At 35.9% G+C, this 20,587-nt stretch overlaps 2 protein-coding genes across 3 annotated transcripts in view; both read left to right on the top strand.

Annotated features, from left to right (window-relative positions):
• Nucleotides 1-5,466: 5,466 nt before the first annotated feature.
• side-VII (sidestep VII transmembrane protein) overlaps nucleotides 5,467-20,587 on the top strand; it is a 338,106-nt gene continuing 322,985 nt past the window's right edge. For both annotated transcript variants that reach the window (XR_012468277.1, XM_074186061.1), the window contains exon 1: nucleotides 5,467-5,897. Coding sequence is in view for 1 of the 2 variants with exons in the window: in XM_074186061.1 (XP_074042162.1) it covers nucleotides 5,804-5,897 (94 nt within the window). In the remaining variant the exon portion in view is untranslated. The remainder of the gene's footprint in view (nucleotides 5,898-20,587) is intronic.
• LOC141487311 (uncharacterized) lies at nucleotides 11,545-12,471 on the top strand. Its single transcript, XM_074186237.1, has 2 exons — nucleotides 11,545-11,696; nucleotides 11,760-12,471. The coding sequence occupies exons 1-2, from the start codon at nucleotides 11,545-11,547 to the stop codon at nucleotides 12,469-12,471; spliced, it is 864 nt and encodes a 287-aa protein (XP_074042338.1).

The raw sequence follows: 20,587 nt of genomic DNA on the forward strand, positions 1-20,587 counted from the left end.
GTCCATAATGAATTGCCATTCTTAGATGTATTGGTGGAGAGGACCGACACTAAATGGGAAACATCTGTATACCAGAAACCCACTCACTCGGGACATATCTGAACCAGAAATCCAACCACCAGCAAACAAATTTTATATCATTTACAAAAATCAAACCTAAATAAAATTGCTACTACTGTGATTTTGACTGTTTGTGAGATCGTCAATTATAAAATCTGGGTAACTGTAACAGCATATTTCTGAAAGAATATTTTTAATACAATCATGAAATACTTTGTCACTTGTATTTTTTTCAACTCTCATTGAAAGCACGTAGTGACAATAAACTGAGAGGATTTTTTATAGTTTGTCATTTGATGATGTGGGGTTTTTAGAAAATCGCCATTTCTTGTATTATGACTGTGTTCTGAAGCAATCTCATCGTGTAAATTATGGTTTTGCCTAACAAACATGATTGTAATATTGTAATTATCTAGATTCATTTATTCTGGTCGGAAGTTAAAAACCCAAATGAATCAAAAAACAATAATTTCTTTCAAAGAAAATTTTCAGTAGTATTTGATGTGTTGAAACGAAACAGTTTAGATTTCAGACGAAGTTCCGAATTGTTGAGAATACTAGTGAAATTGATCATACTTTCTTGTAGCTAGTTTTCACGAGATATGTATTTTCAGTAGAGTGTTCATATCAAAATTCCATCAACACATCAACTCACTTCATTAACAAATACACAGACAATGTCCCTCAGCTCTACACGTGGTCATTACTACTACACAGCTTTCATCATAGTTTCACGACGTAATCTCATTTATATTGTGTAAAGTGCGAAGAGAATATTAAATTTGTCATGTATACTTCATCTTCATTACAAACACAAAATGGATGTATACTTCATCCTGATCTGAGAGTTCTAAATTAAAAACTCGAACTGAACTTCTTTAATATATTCACAAGGGTCTCCGTAGAGTTTTGAAGTTGAATTTCCGGGTTGAAACAGTACAACACGACCATTCCTGAAGTCATTATTGGAAATTTTAATGCCATTCTTTTAATTAGAATCGCTGCAGTATGCCTCGACCCCCAGGCTTTGTGGAAGCGAGGAAAATTCAATTGGAAGTTGTTTTGCGACCGAGAAAAATTCAGATTTTGCGTTGATGTATTGTGTGGTTTAATATTATCCGCTCTAGTTGAAGGTTTTGTTTGAAAATAATCGGCGCTTGAGTTCCTGATGACATAGCGATTAGAAAGAATAGGAGGCCAGCGATTTCTTCTATTTCTATCATCAACAAAATCGTTAGCTCGTTTCAAATCCTAGTTGAATAATTTACGTATGCTCAATTAGTATATTTTTTATTTTTTCATGTTGGTTTCTGCTGTTTAGCATGTTCAGTTTGTTAGTGTGAGACATAAAAGTCAGAAGTATTCTGCGTCTTTGGCAATTTTTTGATTTCGGAAAGAAGTGGATCAAAGAATTTGCCTCAAATTTTGCTCAAAAATATTAGAAATGGTGACAGTGCCATGCAGTGACTAAACTCCGAGTAAAAACATTGTTTACAAGTGGTTAGGGTCAAGTTAGGTTGGTTCGAACTCTTTAACCCTGATTCGGTCCCCAGCGGGGCAGACACAAAGTATATTCTCTGCTGTTTTATCATTTCCTAAACAGAGGCTACACACAATGTCTTCCGACAGTCCAAGTCTCTGGATATGATGATTCAGATGACAGTGACCTGTAAGAAGGCCTGTTAGATATCGTAGTCTGTACACCAACAACTGTTTGGTATCAAGCTTCGAAGGGTGAATAAACGCTTTAGAGTGAGTCAATCCTGGAAGATTCTGCCAGAAGTCCATGAATCTTCTTGCCTTCCAGGTGTTCAATGTTTGTTTGGCAAAGCCCAAAGCGATGCCAATGACAGGTTCTGGTCCGATGAAGCTGTTTGCAGCACCCGAGTGTTTTAATACTACTCTATAATTATTGAATTAGCTTCTCCAGTGATATGTATCAAAAATCCAGGGAGAAAATCTAAAAATATTAACATTCCTCCACCAGAACTCCAACAATTGAAAAGTCAAATGACATTTCATTCGGAATGTGCTAAAGTAAATGAAAACTACACAGGAATGAGCAAAAAAACAACACAGACTTACAGAGAGAAATTAAAGTCTACTCACAAACTATATGTAGATGAGCACATAAATGCTTCAAAAAATAAATCGAAATCCATGTGGCAAATGATACACAAAATCAAAGGGGAAAACCCATCAAATGAAGTTAAAATTCACCAGAATGGTATTTGACTCCCAGACAGCGAAGTTGCAAATAATTTCAATATACAATTTTCCAAGTATGTGGTCCAACAAAATACAAACCTCAATTATATAGTTGATAACATACAGGTTTGTCCCAAATCAATTTTTTATCATCCTCTAACGGAGTATAATGTTATTGAGTTGATTAGAGGCTTTAAAAATTCCAACTCGAGTAGCCATGATGAAATATCAAACAATCTTCTTGAAAAATCTGTTTTTGAATTGTGTAGTCCTATAAAACATATTATAAACCTCTCCACTGAACATGGAGTATTTCCTGAAATCTTGAAAATGGCAATTGTCTCTCCTGTGCATAAAAGAGGAGACAAAAACCTATACGAAAATTACAGGTCAATTAGTCTACTCTCAAGTATTTCCAAGGTTTTTGAGATGAATATCAAAATCAGTTATTGTCTTTTTTCGAAAATAATAAACTTCTTTCCTCAAATCAACACGGATTTACTAAAAGTAAAAGCACAGAGACGGCACTTTACCAATTTAACGACCATATAATAAATTCACCCGATGGCAAATTAAGTATTTGCGGTTTGTTCATAGACTTTTCAAAAGCCTTTGATTATGTGAACCACGATCTGCTACTACGGAAATTGCAAAGATCTGGTGTGAGGGGGGTTGCCTGGAATTTGATGAGGTCTTATTTAGAAAACAGAGTTCAGAGCGTCAAGATTGGTGATGAAGTTAGCAATTTGGCAAATATCAAACATGGGGTACCTCAGGCTTCAATTCTTGGGCCTTTACTATTCCTGATATATGCGAATGAATTGATGAGTTATCTTCATGATATGACGACAGTTCAAGTAATAACATATGCGGACGACACAAACTTCATCATCAAAGCACAAGATGCATCAAATTCAGAAGATCGTACCCAAATTGTGTATGAAAAGGTGCAAACATGGGCAAAAAATAATCACCTCAAATTCAACATATCTAAAACCACGCTGATGAAATTCACAATGAGCAATGTTCAAGAAAATTTTTTCTATATAAAAACGAAGATCGACAAATTGAATCTTGTACAACCACCAAAATGCTAGGACTAACCCTTGATTATAAACTTACTTGGACTCCTCACAGAGATACTCTCTGTAATAAACTGATGAAAAACTGTTATGCTCTCAGTTTTGTGGCTAACTTCTGTAGTGAAAAAGTCTTATTAAGTTTGTACTATGCGACTATAAACTGCTATCTGAGATACCGAATCTTGAATTGGGGTACAAGCTCTTCTGCTGAAAGAGTGTTTATTCTCCAAAAAAGAGCCGTCAGAATTTTAGCTGGAATAGGGTGGAGAGACTCATGTAGAAACCTTTTCAAAAACCATGGAATACTTACAGTTGCCGGTTTGTATATCTATGAGTTAGGTAGTTATGTTTACATGAACAAACGTATATTTTCAACCCAGCAACATAGTTATATTACACGCACATTTTCTGATGCCCAACACTCACAGAACGACCTTATTCCAAAAAAGTTTCCTTTATCTCGGCCTGAAATTCTTCATTAAGCTGGATAACTCAGTTAAGAACTCATCTACAAATTTTACTTGAAAAAATTGCTACTCACTTGATGACTTCTAAGCATTTTCCCACGAATGTATGTAAAATATGTATATATATATATATATATATATATATATATATATATATATATATATATATATATATATATATATATATATATATGCGTTTTTTTGACGTTTTTCTTTTTTTTATTAAATGATGTAAAAAATAATTTTATACTTTCAAACATATATAGTGTAATAGTTTAGTGTGAAAACGCTCTCTTTATTTACGACGTATTTCTCTGACGTATTTCTGGTTATTTATGAAGATATTGTGAAAAATAATTTTATACTTTCAAACAAGAAAAATAAATACTACTACTACTACTACAACTCCTTTGCAAGGGAGTCAGCAGCTTCATTGCCTTCCAGGTCAGTAATGTTGTCAGCATGTTTTCTAGTTCTAAATTTGCTCTGAAGAGTTTGTTTTCAAAATTTATGTTGAAGTCCCTCGTAACCATAATAAGTGCCTTGGAAGGGATTTGCAATAACAGCATTTCTAGTCGCTCTAGAAAAACATATTCATTACATAATGGTGATCGATAAAGGCATAACATGTATACATCATAAACTTGACAGTACATCATTGAAAATTCGAATTCTTTTTCAACCAAAATACAATCATATTCATCACATTTGATAAAACTAACTGTTTTACATATTTTTTCGTGGAGAAGGATCAATGTTCCTCCATGCACCCAGTTACTACTACAATATTTTGATACTGTAAAGTAATTTGGTATATTCAGAAGCTAGCCAATGTTCACTCAACATTACAATACTTGGAAAATCCTGACTTTCTGAAGAAATGTACAGATCATCTATTTTATTACGTACTGATTGAATATTTAATAGCATCATAGAGATATATTCTTCAGAGGGTTTCATCAACGGTCTACAGCTGTTTTCTGTTGGAACTTTAAAAAAATACTTTGAAAGATGAGTATATAGTTGATCGTTTTGATTTTTGTGACTCACAAGTGACCTCGGAAAAAGTTCTTATGCTGCACTGTTTGGAACCTTTGGTGTAGTAATGAATATTACTGGAGTTTTTTCCCAAGACCAAATCGTTATTTTTAACACCTCGACATGTGTTTCGATCACCAAGTGATCATCTTCAAAGAGGAAGATTAAAACTATCTAGTTTTAATGACAAAATGACAAAATTAAAGTAACTTTTGGATTCAATAACATATAAAATTGTGTTATTTTCAAATGTGATATTTATTGTTGATGAGTACTATGAACAAATTACGTTTTCCTCTGGAACATGTTCGACAGAAGAAAGTTTCTGTGAAACCATAAAATATCATCAAGTCAGAATAAAGTCCATCCCCTGCTTTGTATTTCCCCAACTCCAAACATCATCCCCTCATCAATGATTTAGATTCAAATTATTGCTAGCCAATTTTTTTAATTTGATCGAAATCCTTTCAAATTGGAAACAGTGATGATACAAAAACCAGTAGAGTAATTTGTGTTTCGCCAAACAGGTACGACAAGGGCTGCGGACACATGCGCCCCAACGCCTGAAATCCGGAGGGGAGAAAGCTGCTATTCAGTGTGTAGGGTGCTGTTACCACGGTTTCATCAGAGTTGCCAACTTTATCGATTCCAGCTCCAAGATATTCGCGGAAAAATATCCGCTGTTAGTGTTCAAACTGATAAACCGCTCAAGTCATATTATTAATTCGTGAACAATTCTGGATTGAAACACATCGAATAAAACATATGTGAGTGCACTCATCAGTCTCAACAAACTCGTTGTTCAACATATTGTGTGTTACATTCTTGTGAGAAGTTCGTGGATCAACAGTGTCTTTGTGATTTGGGGATTTGTGATCCGTTTTTACTGTCACATGTTCGAGTGAAGTGCATGATACATGTAACAGTTCTTTTCCACAATTACTCAGGATGGCTGCAGTATTTCTCCACAGGTTTCTTCTGCTGAATACTCTCTTTCCTGGACTCATTTTATTTCCAGAGTATGCAAATGCTGGAAAAGACGGTGAGTGTCTTTTGGAATATATACAAGCAAGAGTTTGAATATTGTTTCTGTAATTTTCATCATATTTCAAATTGTTCTTCGAAAGCTCATCAAAATGTGAGTCTATTATTTGAGTCTTTGTGATAATGACCTATCGCAATGTAATCAAATGGAGGTTATTGAATTTATTAGTGAATCGAAATCAATTTCGATTGAAGCATATGGAAAATACGAGATAGGAATAAGTATTCTTTTATTGACACGCCCTATACTAAAAAGGTACAATAAATAGTCTTAAATGTCACTTAGTTCAGTTACCTACAGAAAATTATAAAGTATGCAGCCCTATGAGATGAAGTTGAATATGAATTTTCTTCTGAGTAACAAGTGAAATGAATAGTGCATTTCATTATTCGGACGTCCATTGTCTAATATATTATATTAACTGATTTGAAATCCCTGAACAAATCTGTAAAAAATTAATATGATATTAACTGAAAAATACCAATTGTATAAAGCAAAAAATATTAAATTACAATGAAAAAATTACAAGCAACAACCAAGAAATCAAAAAGTCGAAAATTTAAAATAATCATAATTAATGAAAAAATTTAAAATTGAAAGATTACAAGCCGAGTTACTTCCCGACGTTTAGAATAATAAAATTTTCCATTCTTGTGGAATGCCATCGGGATCAGATTCGAAATTAGCCACATGGAACAGAAGTTATGTAGGCAACAACTAGACAAATATTGGTAAAACTCAATGTGTTAACAATTTCGACTTAGTTTTACTGACGTCATGTGAAAAATCAATAATTTTAGGCAAACTGTGAAATGGAAAAGCCTCTGAAAATTGTGACAAATAGATTTGATGTCTTTGAAAATGTCTATATCATACCTGCACCGGACGATAAAAATCAGAATGGAATAGAATAGAATTTTTGGGAAATGAAAATTTGACTTTCTACTTCTCCAGCTTTACACAAAAAAGTGGAAATCTTTCATAGAAAAGACGAAAGATTTTAATATCAAAATAAACTCTCTACATCGGATAACACGAAAGAAAGGATACTGTTGGAGGGGTAGTTGCAGGGGGGGTGAAGTTTCGGGTATGATTTCCATATCAGAATTAGTCCCACTAGGAATAAAAATTTACATGATCTTTGAAATTTTCGATTACACGTCCGTTTCTGACATGCAGGTGGGGTCAAGTTTTCGTTGTAATGCCCTGTATATATATATATATATATATATATATATATATATATATATATATATATATATATATATATATATATATATATATATATATATATTATATATATATATATATATATATATATATAATATATATATATATATATATATATATATATATATATATATATATATATATATATATATTCTCACATTGATAACGTGAGAATATTCAAGTCATTAAAACATACATTTGCTCACTTTGCTCTTATCACAGTCATCGGTGATGGTGAAACATTGTGCAGTTCCATGAACGACAGCCTTCAAACCCGAATGGCGTGATTTTTTTCAATAGGTATATGTTTTTTATCAAATGCCATAATAACCCAAAAATGATGTGCCTGAAATATATTTCAGGAATTATCAATCAACTGTTGAATTATGACTTTATATTCATCAACATTATCGCATCAAATTTATTTGAGATATGTAATTTCTACATTTCATTATTTCAAAATCCAAATAGCTGATGTGAGTTGATTTTAACTTTTATGCCATGACGATTTCACAATGATAATGTCTCAAAGTTTGAAAATAATTTCATTTTCGAGTAATGATCATTTTTATTTACCTCACGAACGTTTCTAATATTTTACATGTGATTTTTCGTACATTACGAGTACACTAAATTGGTCACGAAAAACATGTTTGCTCATTTTTATTTCTGAAAATTATATCAACACGCTTTTACTAGCTTATATGTTTGTTTGTAATCGACTGGTTTGGACTTGGTTTTGACTAACTTTAAAGGGACAGATGTTTTTTAAACTTTGTACACTTATAAAGAATCGGTCATAATACAATAATTTCATAAGTTTATCTCATTATCCTGATCAGGATCGCCAGGATTGAATAATTTCCTCACACAGCTATGTGAGAGAAAGTGAGACAACGACATTGTCTGCGCATGCGTATATATTTCATATTAAAACAAATGGGCTTGAAATAGTTAGCCAAACTAGAAAGTGGAGAATAAATAATGGTTCAAAAAACTAGAAAAACACGTATTCTAAAAAACTTAATTGTGTGATTCTCACTAGATAGTTTTACAAAAACGCAACACGTGTTTCTCCATACAATGGCTTCCCCGGGCGTGTCCGACACGCCCGAGACGCCCGAGGAGGCTATTGTATGGCGAAACACGTGTTGCATTTTTGTGAAACTATCTAGTAAAAAACACACAATGAAGTGTTTTTAGAATACGTAAGTTATGAATTTTATTTTCATCAAGTATCGGCCGATTCCATCATATATATAAAAAACACGCTCAAACAACAACATAAACTGAAAAGTAGAAAGCATTTCGAAAATAATTTCAGATTATGTTCAACATCGATAAAAAGTCCTATGGCTGTAACTAATGACTTTTAATAATAAGTCTGAAATCAGATTGAATGTAATAACAGAAAATTTGATTTTTTTGTAAAAAAGCGTGGGGTGCTGAATATCTAATATTATAAACACTTGGTCAGGAGCTGTTTGCCAGATTGGAGCCATAATCAAAATATAATTTGATTATGACTCCAAACTGTTCAACAAGCTAGATGTTTCTATTAAGGACCCAATGAACATCTGCATTTTCAAAAGAAAATTGGAAAAATATCTCATCGGAAGAAACAGCTACACCGTTGACGTGTTTTATTAGTTACTCTCGATAAAAAAACTGACAATTACCTTTAATTACCTTCATATGTAACGTTTAATATCGTCGTATTTTGTTGTTTCATATTTATATACACTTGTTTTAAGTTAAACATGGAAGTTTCCCTTGTTACGGTGTGTAAATGTTCATTGTAATGCTTTCATACTGTTAAACAAGTGAAATAAATATTATTATTGTTATTATAATAATCATACATAGACTTTCAGAAGTTAGGTATACTCACAGAAGTTAATGAAAATCGTGTTTATGAACATTTGCTAGCACCTGATATATCTATATAACCTATATAACGAAAAAAATACCAAAATAATGGTAACAGCTATCTGTTTCATCCAGTAGCAGTTGAAGCAGTTGAAACTTTTGGTGTTTACACCCCGGAGCCTCTGTTATTTGTTCATAAACTCGAAGTATTGCTATTCAACTGGTGATGCTGCTGCGGTCCTAGGAACTATTCCCCCTTCAAATAATTTTGATAATATCATGCACTGCCCTTATTTCAGTACGGAACTGAAGTCTCTTCGAAACAAGTCGAGATATGTGGATATTCATCAGTCTCCTATCAAGGTTAATTCTCAAGTGATTGATCCACCTTCTTCTTTCTCAGTGCGGTCAATGGACATTAGGTCATTTTTGCCCCTCAAATATGAGTTGCAGTCCTCGTGGTTCTGGTTCCTTTTCAGTGGAAGAGCTTCATGAAGCAAGAGCCGAAACGATCCCTCTACGAAACCCTTTTTTACGATCGATCGCAGCTTGAGAAATGGTTCTCATGCAGATTATGTGAAACATGTTCTTCCTTACGAATCAGTAGAGACTTGTCCTGATAATTTTGAGAAGAAAGTTGGATTAGATAATTCAGGAAACACTTGCTGAATGAATAGCAATCTACAAGAGTTGTTCATGACGAACAATTTCCAGAACGAGTTTTCAATGAAGAATGAGAACGAGAATGTTTCTTACCTATTCACCAAACTCAAACATCTGTTCATGCAGCTTCAGTTTCTTGAGAATGTATCATCTTTCCCTTCAACTGATTTCCTGGAGTCTTTGAAGTCCACTAGATACTCGTTAGGACAACAAGAGGATTGTTAAAAATTCTTGGGTTTATTGTTGAATACTCTTCGTGAGCAAAACAATAACAAAATCAATACTCCTGATCGCTATGGATTGAATGATTCCGTACAGTCTATTTCGTCTTGTGTTTGTGAATAATTTGCTGTAAAAATCCTCACGTGTTTACTTTGTAGTAAATGTGCAAGAGGTAGCAAAAACGTATGTGAATTTCTGGAACTTCAACTAGCGTTTCCTGATAAGACTAATAACCAGTCCGTGCAAAGCTTATTCTCAAAGAAGCTACTGGTAACTAGCTCCCAAATTATTTGATTATTTACAAGAAAAAATTAGCCATGAAACTTCTCTGAAACGTTTCAGAAAACAATTAATAACATTTGTAAAGAAAAATGAAACAATGGGTATTCATGAACTAATCTAAGGTAGAACCACTGTTCAAATATATTGTTTCATGCTTATATTTTTCAATTCCATTTCACAGATTACTATGCTTGAAAATAGCCCATAAGTAGTTGTTTACAGCTGATTCTCGGCCTCCCCCCACCACTATGACGTATTAATTGCTTTTTTTATTGGTTGTTGTTTGGTGAAGTTTTTTTGTTGTGCAGTGAAGTCAAGGCATTGTGACCTTGAAGTGTCTGGTGCATGGATCGTTCAGATTTTTTTTTCATATGAGATTTTGTGTGTTTATGTGTGTGTGTAGGAGAATGCACGGTACAGGTTTCATCATGTGCTTGTTTGTCTATGTACAAACATACGTCTGCATACTTCGAAGATCCTCCAAGTAATAAATGCTCCATCGGTGTTAGGGCACCAAGTTAGTAGTGGAGTGACGTCACAGCAATAACCGTTCAACGGCTAGAGAGCGACATGTTCACTCCACGACGTGTGGCAGAGTAATGCGTATTCATCGGTCTGCCCTCACCTCTCCTGAAGCGATGAAGGTTCGCTCTAGCCCCGCTATCGATGGTGACACAACGGCAGCCGAGGACTGTTTGCCTAGCGTCTACCCTCTCCGAGACCGCAACGACCACTGCTTGCTCGTACCGGCAACTGTTATCGCATCAAGTTGGGAGATGGGCTTGGCTGTGACGTCAGGCATCTCTAGTGGATAGCAACTAGCAATGTGAATCTTTCACGGTTTCATGGTGGGGGTGACTCACACTGTTTAATATAAAAGAAATGCCTGGCACACTATGAAATCAGTAGACGAATAGGTTAGTATTCCCTCGTTAGGTTAGGTTAATAGTTACTGTAGGTTAGGTTAGGTTAGGTTAGGTTAGGTTAGGTTAGGTTAGGTTAGGTTAGGTGTTCGGTTGCATAGCGGTAGGTTAGCGTACTAGGTTAGGTTACGTTAATACGTTAATACGTTAGGTTAGGTGTTCGGTTGCATATTATGTTACGAACGCGCGCGCGAAGAGGGCGTAGATGTCTCTCCAGATGTCCCGCCTACCTGGGCCGGAGGCCCCACCCACCTGGGCGGAGCCCAGGCAGTGGGCGGGGCCCGTTAGGGCCACGCCCCCCCCCCCCCCCCCCCCCCCGTCGCCACCAACTTTTCGGATACCCCGCCCCTTTCCGAAGCCCCGCCCCCTTTTCCGAAGCCCCGCCCCTCCCCTCCCCGAAGCCCCGCCCCCCGACTCCCAACATTTGCGCATGTACACCCCTACCCTCATCGCGCATGTGCGCTCCCACCATTTTCCCACCGCTCACGCATCGAAGTCGATACCCTCCGGAGAGCACTCCACAACATTCAGTTCGAGAAGTCATCTCATCGAGAGCAGTCCACTCCACAACAAGGCAGTACGTTCCAACGACCAACTTGATATTTGAGTAAGTAAATTAGGAATGTTATTTTTTATATCAACTAACTTTGTATTATTTCTTCTTTTTCAGAATGGCAACCAATACACAGGAGGTGAATAATGCTGTGGCGTCTATTCTGCCGGTGTCCGCTGACCAGGAGGAGGCAGCATCTTCGAGAGCGGTGACGGTTGACCAGCCAACCACTTCGCGTTCGCGAGTTAGGTGCAGATCTTCTAGCCCTGACTTATTCGAGGAGGAGGAGGAAGTCAGGGCTGTGAAGAAGGTTTGCCAACGACCTGCAGCAAAGGTTGGTCCTATTTCAAAGTACCGAGCTACTTGCAATAGGACTAATCCTTATGCAGGTAGTTTTTCGACCTCTCGTAAGAGGGCCTCCACACCAGCAGCAGCACCAGCAGCAGTGGAAATTCCGAGGAGTCCTTCTCCGGAGTTGGTGATATTGTCGCCGTTGGTGACGCGACTACCACCGCTGCCAGCGACACCGGCGGATCCTGAGGTGTTGGTGCCACAGCCTATCGGAGAGGTTAGTGAAAAGATGAGTGTTTTTCTGCAGAGATGCAAGAAAGCAGAACGAGCTGCCCGATCTAGCGAGGCCGAGTTGGTTACCATGAAGCGACAAATGGCTGAAATGGATAACCGACGGAGGGAACTCCAAAAGGAAATGGCCGAAATAGATCGGAATTATGCATCTCTGCAGGAAAGGTGTAAAGCAAAGACCTCTTCGATAGAGCTGTACAAAAAAGTAGTGACAGTTATGGACACTCTTTTTGTAGATGAAGTGTAAATGTAAGATTAGTTTTAGGTTAGTTAGGAGTATTTAATTATGGTAGTTTTAAGTTTATATTTGTTAAGTTTATATTGAATAAAGGAAAAGGAAGTGAAATAAAGGGTGTACACTGTTTTTTGGTTTGGTACACATTGAACAATGCGATGGTTGGAGCATTTTTCTTCACTTCCTCTTATTATCATTATTATTTTTTTATTTCAATTCCAAGTTCTTCTAGACAAATACCTCACATCAATTTTTGTGTTCTCTAATCACTTGTAAATAATTTCATGTGAAGAAAATTTAAAAAATAAAAAAATAGACATGTTTCATAGTGAAATCGACAAGTATATTTCATTTGTATTTTATCCATTCAAGTATCTCTTTCATTGAATATGTCTTATGTCACTTTGCAATTTACCCCTACTCATTGAATATGTCTTATGTCACACTACAATTTACCCCTACTCAATGTTCCACTCCTCTCCCACTCCCTCTCGAAAGTATAAAAGTAGAAATCATCTGATGAAACATTCAGTTGATCAGCTAGCATCGAGATGGAACCCGATTCAACCTCCGAACCCTATAGCTGCCCGGATCAGGGGTACAACTTCAATTACTGGGATAACAGCCAGGTACAGGTTGTCTCTTCCACCACGGAACCCCACAGTCCGCCATACGAATACCGGGATCACGACATCAGGATGCAAGTTCAGCATGTCACTGGCAGTGACGAAGGACACTTGGATGACTCGGAATATCCAGATCCTGACGGATGGTGGGACCCTGCTTATGATGACATTGTCCCAATGAGTAGCGACGACGACGATGATGACGACGACGACTCTGGTGATGATGCTGATGACGAGCTTGACGTTAGACGTCCTCCACCATCCCCTATCCTCATCGAGGATAGTCCTCCGCCATCCCCAATCCTAATCGATGATGATGTCCTCAATTCCGATGATGACATATAATCATCTACTCGTCCATCATTTCCTTTCCTTTCCTTCCACGGAGTACACACTTTTTGGTTGGTGTACACGAGGCACTGCGAGGCTGGGGCAGTGTCTTCCTCCCTTCCTCTCCCTCTTATTAGTTTTTTTTCCATAATAATCACTAGAATTTCTCCTAATAATCGCTCAGAGTTTCATTCTTGATGTTTTCGAATCTCAAACACTGTTCTACATTTCACCCCCTCCATTTCATTTCTTCCAATATAAATATAGCAACAATCCCAGTTCTATATCATTCTTCCACAATGTCGAGTACAGGACCCATCCAAGTACATGAAATAGATTCAACGTCTGATCATTTGAGTACAACCTTCGCTCAATTTCTGCAGCGAATCTATGATCTTCCTGATGATTTCGCAGAACGAGTGGAACAAGGTATTCAGGACGACATAGATGCTGTTGACGATAATAATGCGGATGATGTGATTAGTATATCATCTGATTCAGCTGATTATGACGACGACGACATCATGAGTATATCATCTGATTCAGATGACTACTATGAGGATGATATCATTAGTATATCATCTGATTCAGATGACGATACCATAATTATTGTTTCTGATGATGAGGAGCGTTAGTCCATATCATTGCATGGATTAATAAAAAAATAACAGCCCTTTTCAGGGCTACAATTAAAGACTGAAACAATAAAAAAAATAGCTCTTTTCAGAGCTACCATTATACTTTCAAACAGAAACAGATTCATACCATTGTTAACATTATGTTAACATTATAATCTCAAACGAAATATATGTATGTGAAAGTATTCATCATTATATGCATATGAATGATTGACAAATGCCAACTTCAACTTTCATTTAAAGTAGTACTCATCATATGCATAGATATTCAATGACTATCAAATTCCAAATTTCGACTTTTCAGTCAAAGTAGTAATTTATTTGTCATATAATGTATAGATATTCAAAGACTAACAAATTTCCAACTTAGACTTTTATTAATCAAAGTATTCATTTGTCACATAATCTATGAATACTAATACAACTAACTACTGTTTGTGTGAATAATGTAGCCCTGAAAAGGGCTGTTGTTTTTTTTTTTGACCAGTAGGTCCACGGTTATTGTGCCACAGGTTGGACATTATTACATATAATACATGTAGATACTCGGGTGAAGTTTGTTAGTGGCCTCTCGCAAGCTTCACACCAATTCTGTCCCATTTCCATAATTGAGACAGTGTTGTGGGTGTTGACATGGGCATACCACCCTCCATTATTGTTTCTATGCGAATAAAACCGAAAGCAGCACCAACATAGTTTTTTGTTCTCTCCATCTATTGTGCTGATCAATACGTATGCATCCAATGCACAATACAAATCCAAGGGATCTTCCAGTGTCTCACTGACATTGAGTGTTCGCATACCGATCCTCATAGCACCATCACCTTCAGTTGTGTCAGCTTCTATCCCTTCATCATCTCCTTCTTCATCCATGACCCTCTCAAACTCCATCACGTCATCATCTTCGTCGCTTTGGTTGGCCTCGTTTTCAACTTCGTCTATCTCATCTTCATCGACTCCAACATCTTCTGCTTCAACTATTACTTCCTCTAGCGGAACATTGACATCCTCATCATCTGATTCGTCTATCCAATTGTTTTCATCAACAGCAGCTATTCTATTTAATGCAGCATTTATTTTTGCAGAATTCATCTTGTTGTTGTTTGCTCACAGTTGTAGAGAGTGAATGAATGAACTCTAGGTTTGCAAGTCAACTTATATAGGAGGTGATGCGACTCCCACTTGACTCGTTTAGAGTGGAATAGTAGGAGAAGTTATCCCACTATACTTCCACATGATGTTGATTTGTATAAATAGAGATCGTAGGTATAGGAGAGAGCATTCAGAGTTTCTGTAAGTCATCTCTTTATATTTCTAATCGAATTAGTAAAATGCCGTTTCCAAAAGAGTGGAATGAAAAACCAAAAGTGTGTGTCTACCCAATGATGATTGCAGGGGCTATTGTGTGCTACTTTTGTCAAATAAGTAGACCTAAGGATTCAATCAATCCATGTACTGGTATGTGTAGTGATTGCGTGTTGCGGATTCAACTATCGCCTCCTTCTCATCCACCGAAGCGAACAAAATCGGATTATCGTCAACAACAGTTACAGTGTCTGAAGTGTTCCGAACCTATAATATTTAACAATATAGGTATCTGTAGAAATATTTGTGGTATCTGTGCTGCCGTTCCAACTCCACTGCAACGTTGTTTGCGTTGTGATACATATTCCATGAATTGTTGGAATCATGTATGCAATGCATGTAGAAGTACTTGGGATCTGTGTGAGAAGGTTGGTCAACTCTACCCCAATAGGAGAATCCATTTTTTTCAATGTTGGTGTTTGACGCACGAGCAACAACTATTGAGGAATAGAGTCAAAGAACGTTCCACATCCACAGAGACATATTAACATTTTTCATTTTTTATTATCGTTATTGTCCTCTATTATTAATAAATATATATATATTTTGAATTTATTTGTATTATTTTCTAACATTTAAAAATACATGCATGCAACACAAAGTTTTCCTCTTAAATGACAAAGATTGTTACATGCGTGAATAGTTTAGTGAGAGAGCGCATGTGCCAGTTGATGAAAGAGCGCATGCGCTAGTTTATTTTCTTCTATAAATGGTGAGGTCTCAGTAACATCATCACCTTTCCTATCCACATTCTATTGCTATCACATATCATTCCTCAGACCTTAATAATCATGAGCTCTATGCCGCTATTGATTGCTGAAGATGGTTCACCACTTGTTGATATCGATCAGACTGATTTTGAAAATATTCCAGTATTACATTTATCGAGTCAAGATTCGATAAATGATTTTGATATTAACGACTTCGTTAACTTTGCAGATGTGCCAGAACCAAATGAGCAAATTATTATTGAAAATCCGATCGTTTCGCAATTATCATCACTCAAACACTCTTCATCTACCCTTCCTCTTGGTGTTGATAAGAAATCTAGAACAATCAAGAGGAAGGTTACTAAGGCATCTTCATCGATTGTCACTGACTTTAAAGAAAAGAAAGAATCCAAAAGTGTTGTGCGACAGAAAAAACCCGCAACGAAAAGTGACAGATCGAAGAGGAAGCCAAAAGGTACTCCTAAAGAAATGAAGAGTGATTTGAAAGCTGAACCGCTATCTTCTTTCAGCCCCCTCCATCGGTTTGGGGAAATGAAAAGGAAAGCAAAATGCCGTCTTGTAAAGGCACAGATGACTATTGCTGAACTTGAAAAGAGTGAGCGAGCTATTAATGCTAATAATGAAACTCTTGAAGCATTAGATGCCAAGATTGCATTAGCGAAGGTTGAATTGGCTAGAATGTCTAAAGATGCTGATGAACTCCGTTCAAAAATTGGTAAAGATAAGCAATTCCATCAACGTTCGAGAATGCAAGCTCAGGCTGAGCTTGAGGAGTCGACTAAGCTTTATGAGACAGCATTATCAGTGAGAGATAATTGGCAAAAAGAGTTGGATACTGCATTTCAAAGTGACGGCGATTAGTTTTGGGAATGATAATGTGTTTTCAATATCGTGAGTTGAAAAATATAAGCGGGAATGGAGTATACAATTAATTTGGTTTGGTATACACAGAACATTGCGAATGGCTGGGGCAATGTTTACCGCTGCAATATTTTTCAGTTCACATACTTATAATTGAAATGAAAACAATAATGAACTTTAATATTACTTTATTCATAAAAGTCACTATTATATACATTTAAACCATATTTGATTCATCAATCCAAGAATTTTGTTCGCTAGGAAGGCCTAACCACTTTACATATACTTTATTTTTTCTTCTCTTCAACACCTTCTCAATCAGATATACGTCAGGATTCTCGGTTCGTAATAACTCTTCTTCGTAAAAACATCCTCTAATCGGCTGTTCATTCATATCTTCAAGATTATAAGTCGTTGGGATGGTTTTATTAATTTTAACAATCTTGAATAGCTCCGTGGTAAAATTCGCAGTGTAAGACTTTTCAAAAATATGTTTGTATTTACTTATACGTACAATATCATTTAATTGGAATTTGGGTTTACTTTGTCTTCCTCCAATTCCATTGATACCCTTGAATTTTAATTTTGTTGTTGAATCAACATTGATGGGTGCCATACCTATTGTACGATGAACTTTATTATTATATCTACTAGTTATAATTGGAAGAATATCAAGCCATTTGTGGTGACCTCTCATCGAAAATTCCTTGTAGAGCCATGCCTTTATTGTACGAATCACTCTTTCTGCTATAGCTGCCTTCTTTGTGCTAAATGTTGAATAATGATTGATATTATATTCTCGCATGAGAGATGAGAAGCTTTTATTGAAAAATTCTTTCCCTTGATCGCTTTGTATGTGTTTGGGGAGTATTTGGCTTCTTTCAGTACATGTTTCATTGCATTAGTTACTGTACTACCTGTTTTATCTTTAACTGCTACAGTCCACAGATATTTGGAGTAACAATCTATCACTACAAGTATATATCGGTATCCTTCATTACTTTTTGCATAAGGTTGCAGTTCAGCTAAATCTATTTGCCATAGATCTGCAAAACCTTTGATGGTGGTTATTCTTCTACGAAAATTACGTCTTGCAGGTTTATGTAATTCATTAACAACTTGTCGTTTGACATCACTTATTTCATTAGTCATTCTATTTCAATATGATTAAAGAGAAAAGGTGATAATGTTACTGCATTGAATGATGATGTGACAGTGATCATTACATGTGAATATGTTAATATATTATACCTTCTTCACGTAATTCTTCAATTATTGAAATTATTTCATTATCATGTCCGGTATGTCCGGCTGACTTTGAAGCTACCAATAGTCGTAGGCGAGCAACTAACTCTTTCGGTGAATTCCAGTACACATAATTCACAGGTTTAGAATTATATATTTTCTCCATTTTCACTCGTTTGAGTGCTCCACCAATTTTACTTCTACTTCTTATTGGATATTGTCGTGAGTCTAATAGAGGTTTGATAACTTCACGAAATTTTTTAGAATTTGTATTTTTAAAACCATTCTTCAGATGATATTGTTTATATGGAGCATTCGTTATTTTCAATATTTTGGAATATACTTGACGAGTTTCTTCATTATCAACATCTTGTGGATTCTTCAAAAAAATCATATCATACAATTCTGGACTACCTGCGCATTCATATTTTTTCACTTTATTAGCATCCCAAAATGAAATGTTTCCATCTTTGAAATTTACCACTAGACTTCCCATTTTCAGCTTTTGTGTAATTGGATCCATACGTACGCCAAATGTTCCATCATATGCTGGATTTCTAGATTTTATATTATTCAAATGTTTCATCAAAACATCTTCACCACTTTCATTCATAACAGGTGAGATGTCAGGATCCGAGGAATCGATGTGGGACGATGATGGTGTTTCGAATAGAGTTGTTCTCATATCGTCTTGAAGTGTGCTCGTGTCACTATTCACAGATGATACACTACCAAAAGATTGTTTTCTTCCTATTGGAGTACTCATGGGATAATTTGAAGTAGATTGAACAGTTCCATGATTTGGTGATAACACTGGTGATTTAGAAGTAGCGTTTGATGATAAAACATTCAATGGTTTCATTATGGGCTCATACAATCTTTCAAGTGTCGTACGATTTTCAATATTATCATTCTTGATAGAGTTGAATTTCTGCCTGACAGCTTCTGTTGTCTCTACTAGTTGACGTTTCAAATTTATTTCATTGTTTTTATTTTCAGGATCTTTTTTTGTATTCATAATGCCCTTTTTTTTGAATTAAAGCTTAATTCGTTGGTGAAGTGACCACTACAATATTCAGTGATCGAATAAGTTCCAAAAACAAGATCATGGGTATATAAAACTATCGAATCCTTTGCGATATCTACCTTCATCTATTTTTCTATCCTTATCAATGACTAGAAATCCATATTGGTCCTCCCAGCATTTAACACACATCAATTGGAATTGTTTGAATGTTACATCGGGTGAAACATGATCTGAATAAATGTGATGTAAATTCGTCTCATCTTGTTTGAACATTATAATGAAATTGGTATTGTCACGCACTAACTGTTTGGGTACCCGTGAATATGTCTGTGCTAGATAAAAACAATCAACATCCTTATGACGTCCCATACAGAAATATGATCTAATAATATCTTGCTTTTCACATATTACATCATCGAAAATGAAAACAGAATTAGGCTTAGCGTCGGAGGGTTCCACTATTTCTGCATTATTGCTGAATGTATAAAAACCTAATCCTTTTATAGGTTCCAAAACACTTCGCAAGTACTGATATTTAGGTTGATTGAGTGATTTCGAATAGAGATACACATTTCTAAATCTCAGTCCTTGTGGATGTGTTAATAGTGATATCATTGCATTCGTCTTTCCACAATTTGAAGGTCCTATAATGAGTCCTCGAACTGATGATGGAAGTAGTGGACCATGTCTGAATACCCTTTGTCCATTCAATCCACAACCAAATTTCTCATCTAGATTATCTACAGCAAACTTTTCTTTCTGTTTTACAATGCGCATCGTGCCGTGGTTGGAGACTATATAAATGTTATTAGCTTATTCATTTCAATGTGTACCATCAAACGATACGGACGTATTGAAAGTGATCGTAAAATTAAAAGAGGTTGTGGTTTTGTTAATGATTTAATAAACAAACTTCCTTTCGAATTACATCTACCGGAGGTTATCAATACTGTGGACCGGGTACAAAATTGAAACAACGTTTAGCTCGTAACGACCCTGGAATCAATAAATTAGATATTGAATGCAAAAAACACGATATTCAATATTCTAAGCATCCATCCGATCTTGCAGCAAGACATTTAGCCGACAAAGAACTTGAATACAGCGCTTGGGATAGGGTTAAATCGAAGGACGCGAGTATTGGGAAAGAGCAGCTGCATTACTTGTCACCAACATTATGAAAGCGAAAAGACATATGGGCATGGGTTGTAGTACCAATAAGAAAAAATGTAAGAGGAAACAAACGAAGAAAAATAAAATTAAAAAAGTTGCATTTGGTGCTGGGATAGTCCATAAAGTGCGAAA

This window comes from Leptinotarsa decemlineata, unplaced genomic scaffold (assembly GCF_025532065.1).
Source record: "Leptinotarsa decemlineata unplaced genomic scaffold, Ldec_3_MD MMD2_tig00078422_RagTag_RagTag, whole genome shotgun sequence".
Taxonomy (NCBI): domain Eukaryota; kingdom Metazoa; phylum Arthropoda; class Insecta; order Coleoptera; family Chrysomelidae; genus Leptinotarsa; species Leptinotarsa decemlineata.

What these genes read in the sequence shown, in the direction of transcription:
- LOC141487311 (XM_074186237.1), top strand. Translation starts at nt 11,545, where the DNA reads ATGTGCGCTCCCACCATTTTCCCACCGCTCACGCATCGAAGTCGATAC. An exon ending in ACGACCAACTTGATATTTGA is followed by an intron (nt 11,697 to 11,759) that starts GTAAGTAAATTA and finishes CTTCTTTTTCAG; the next exon opens with AATGGCAACCAATACACAGG.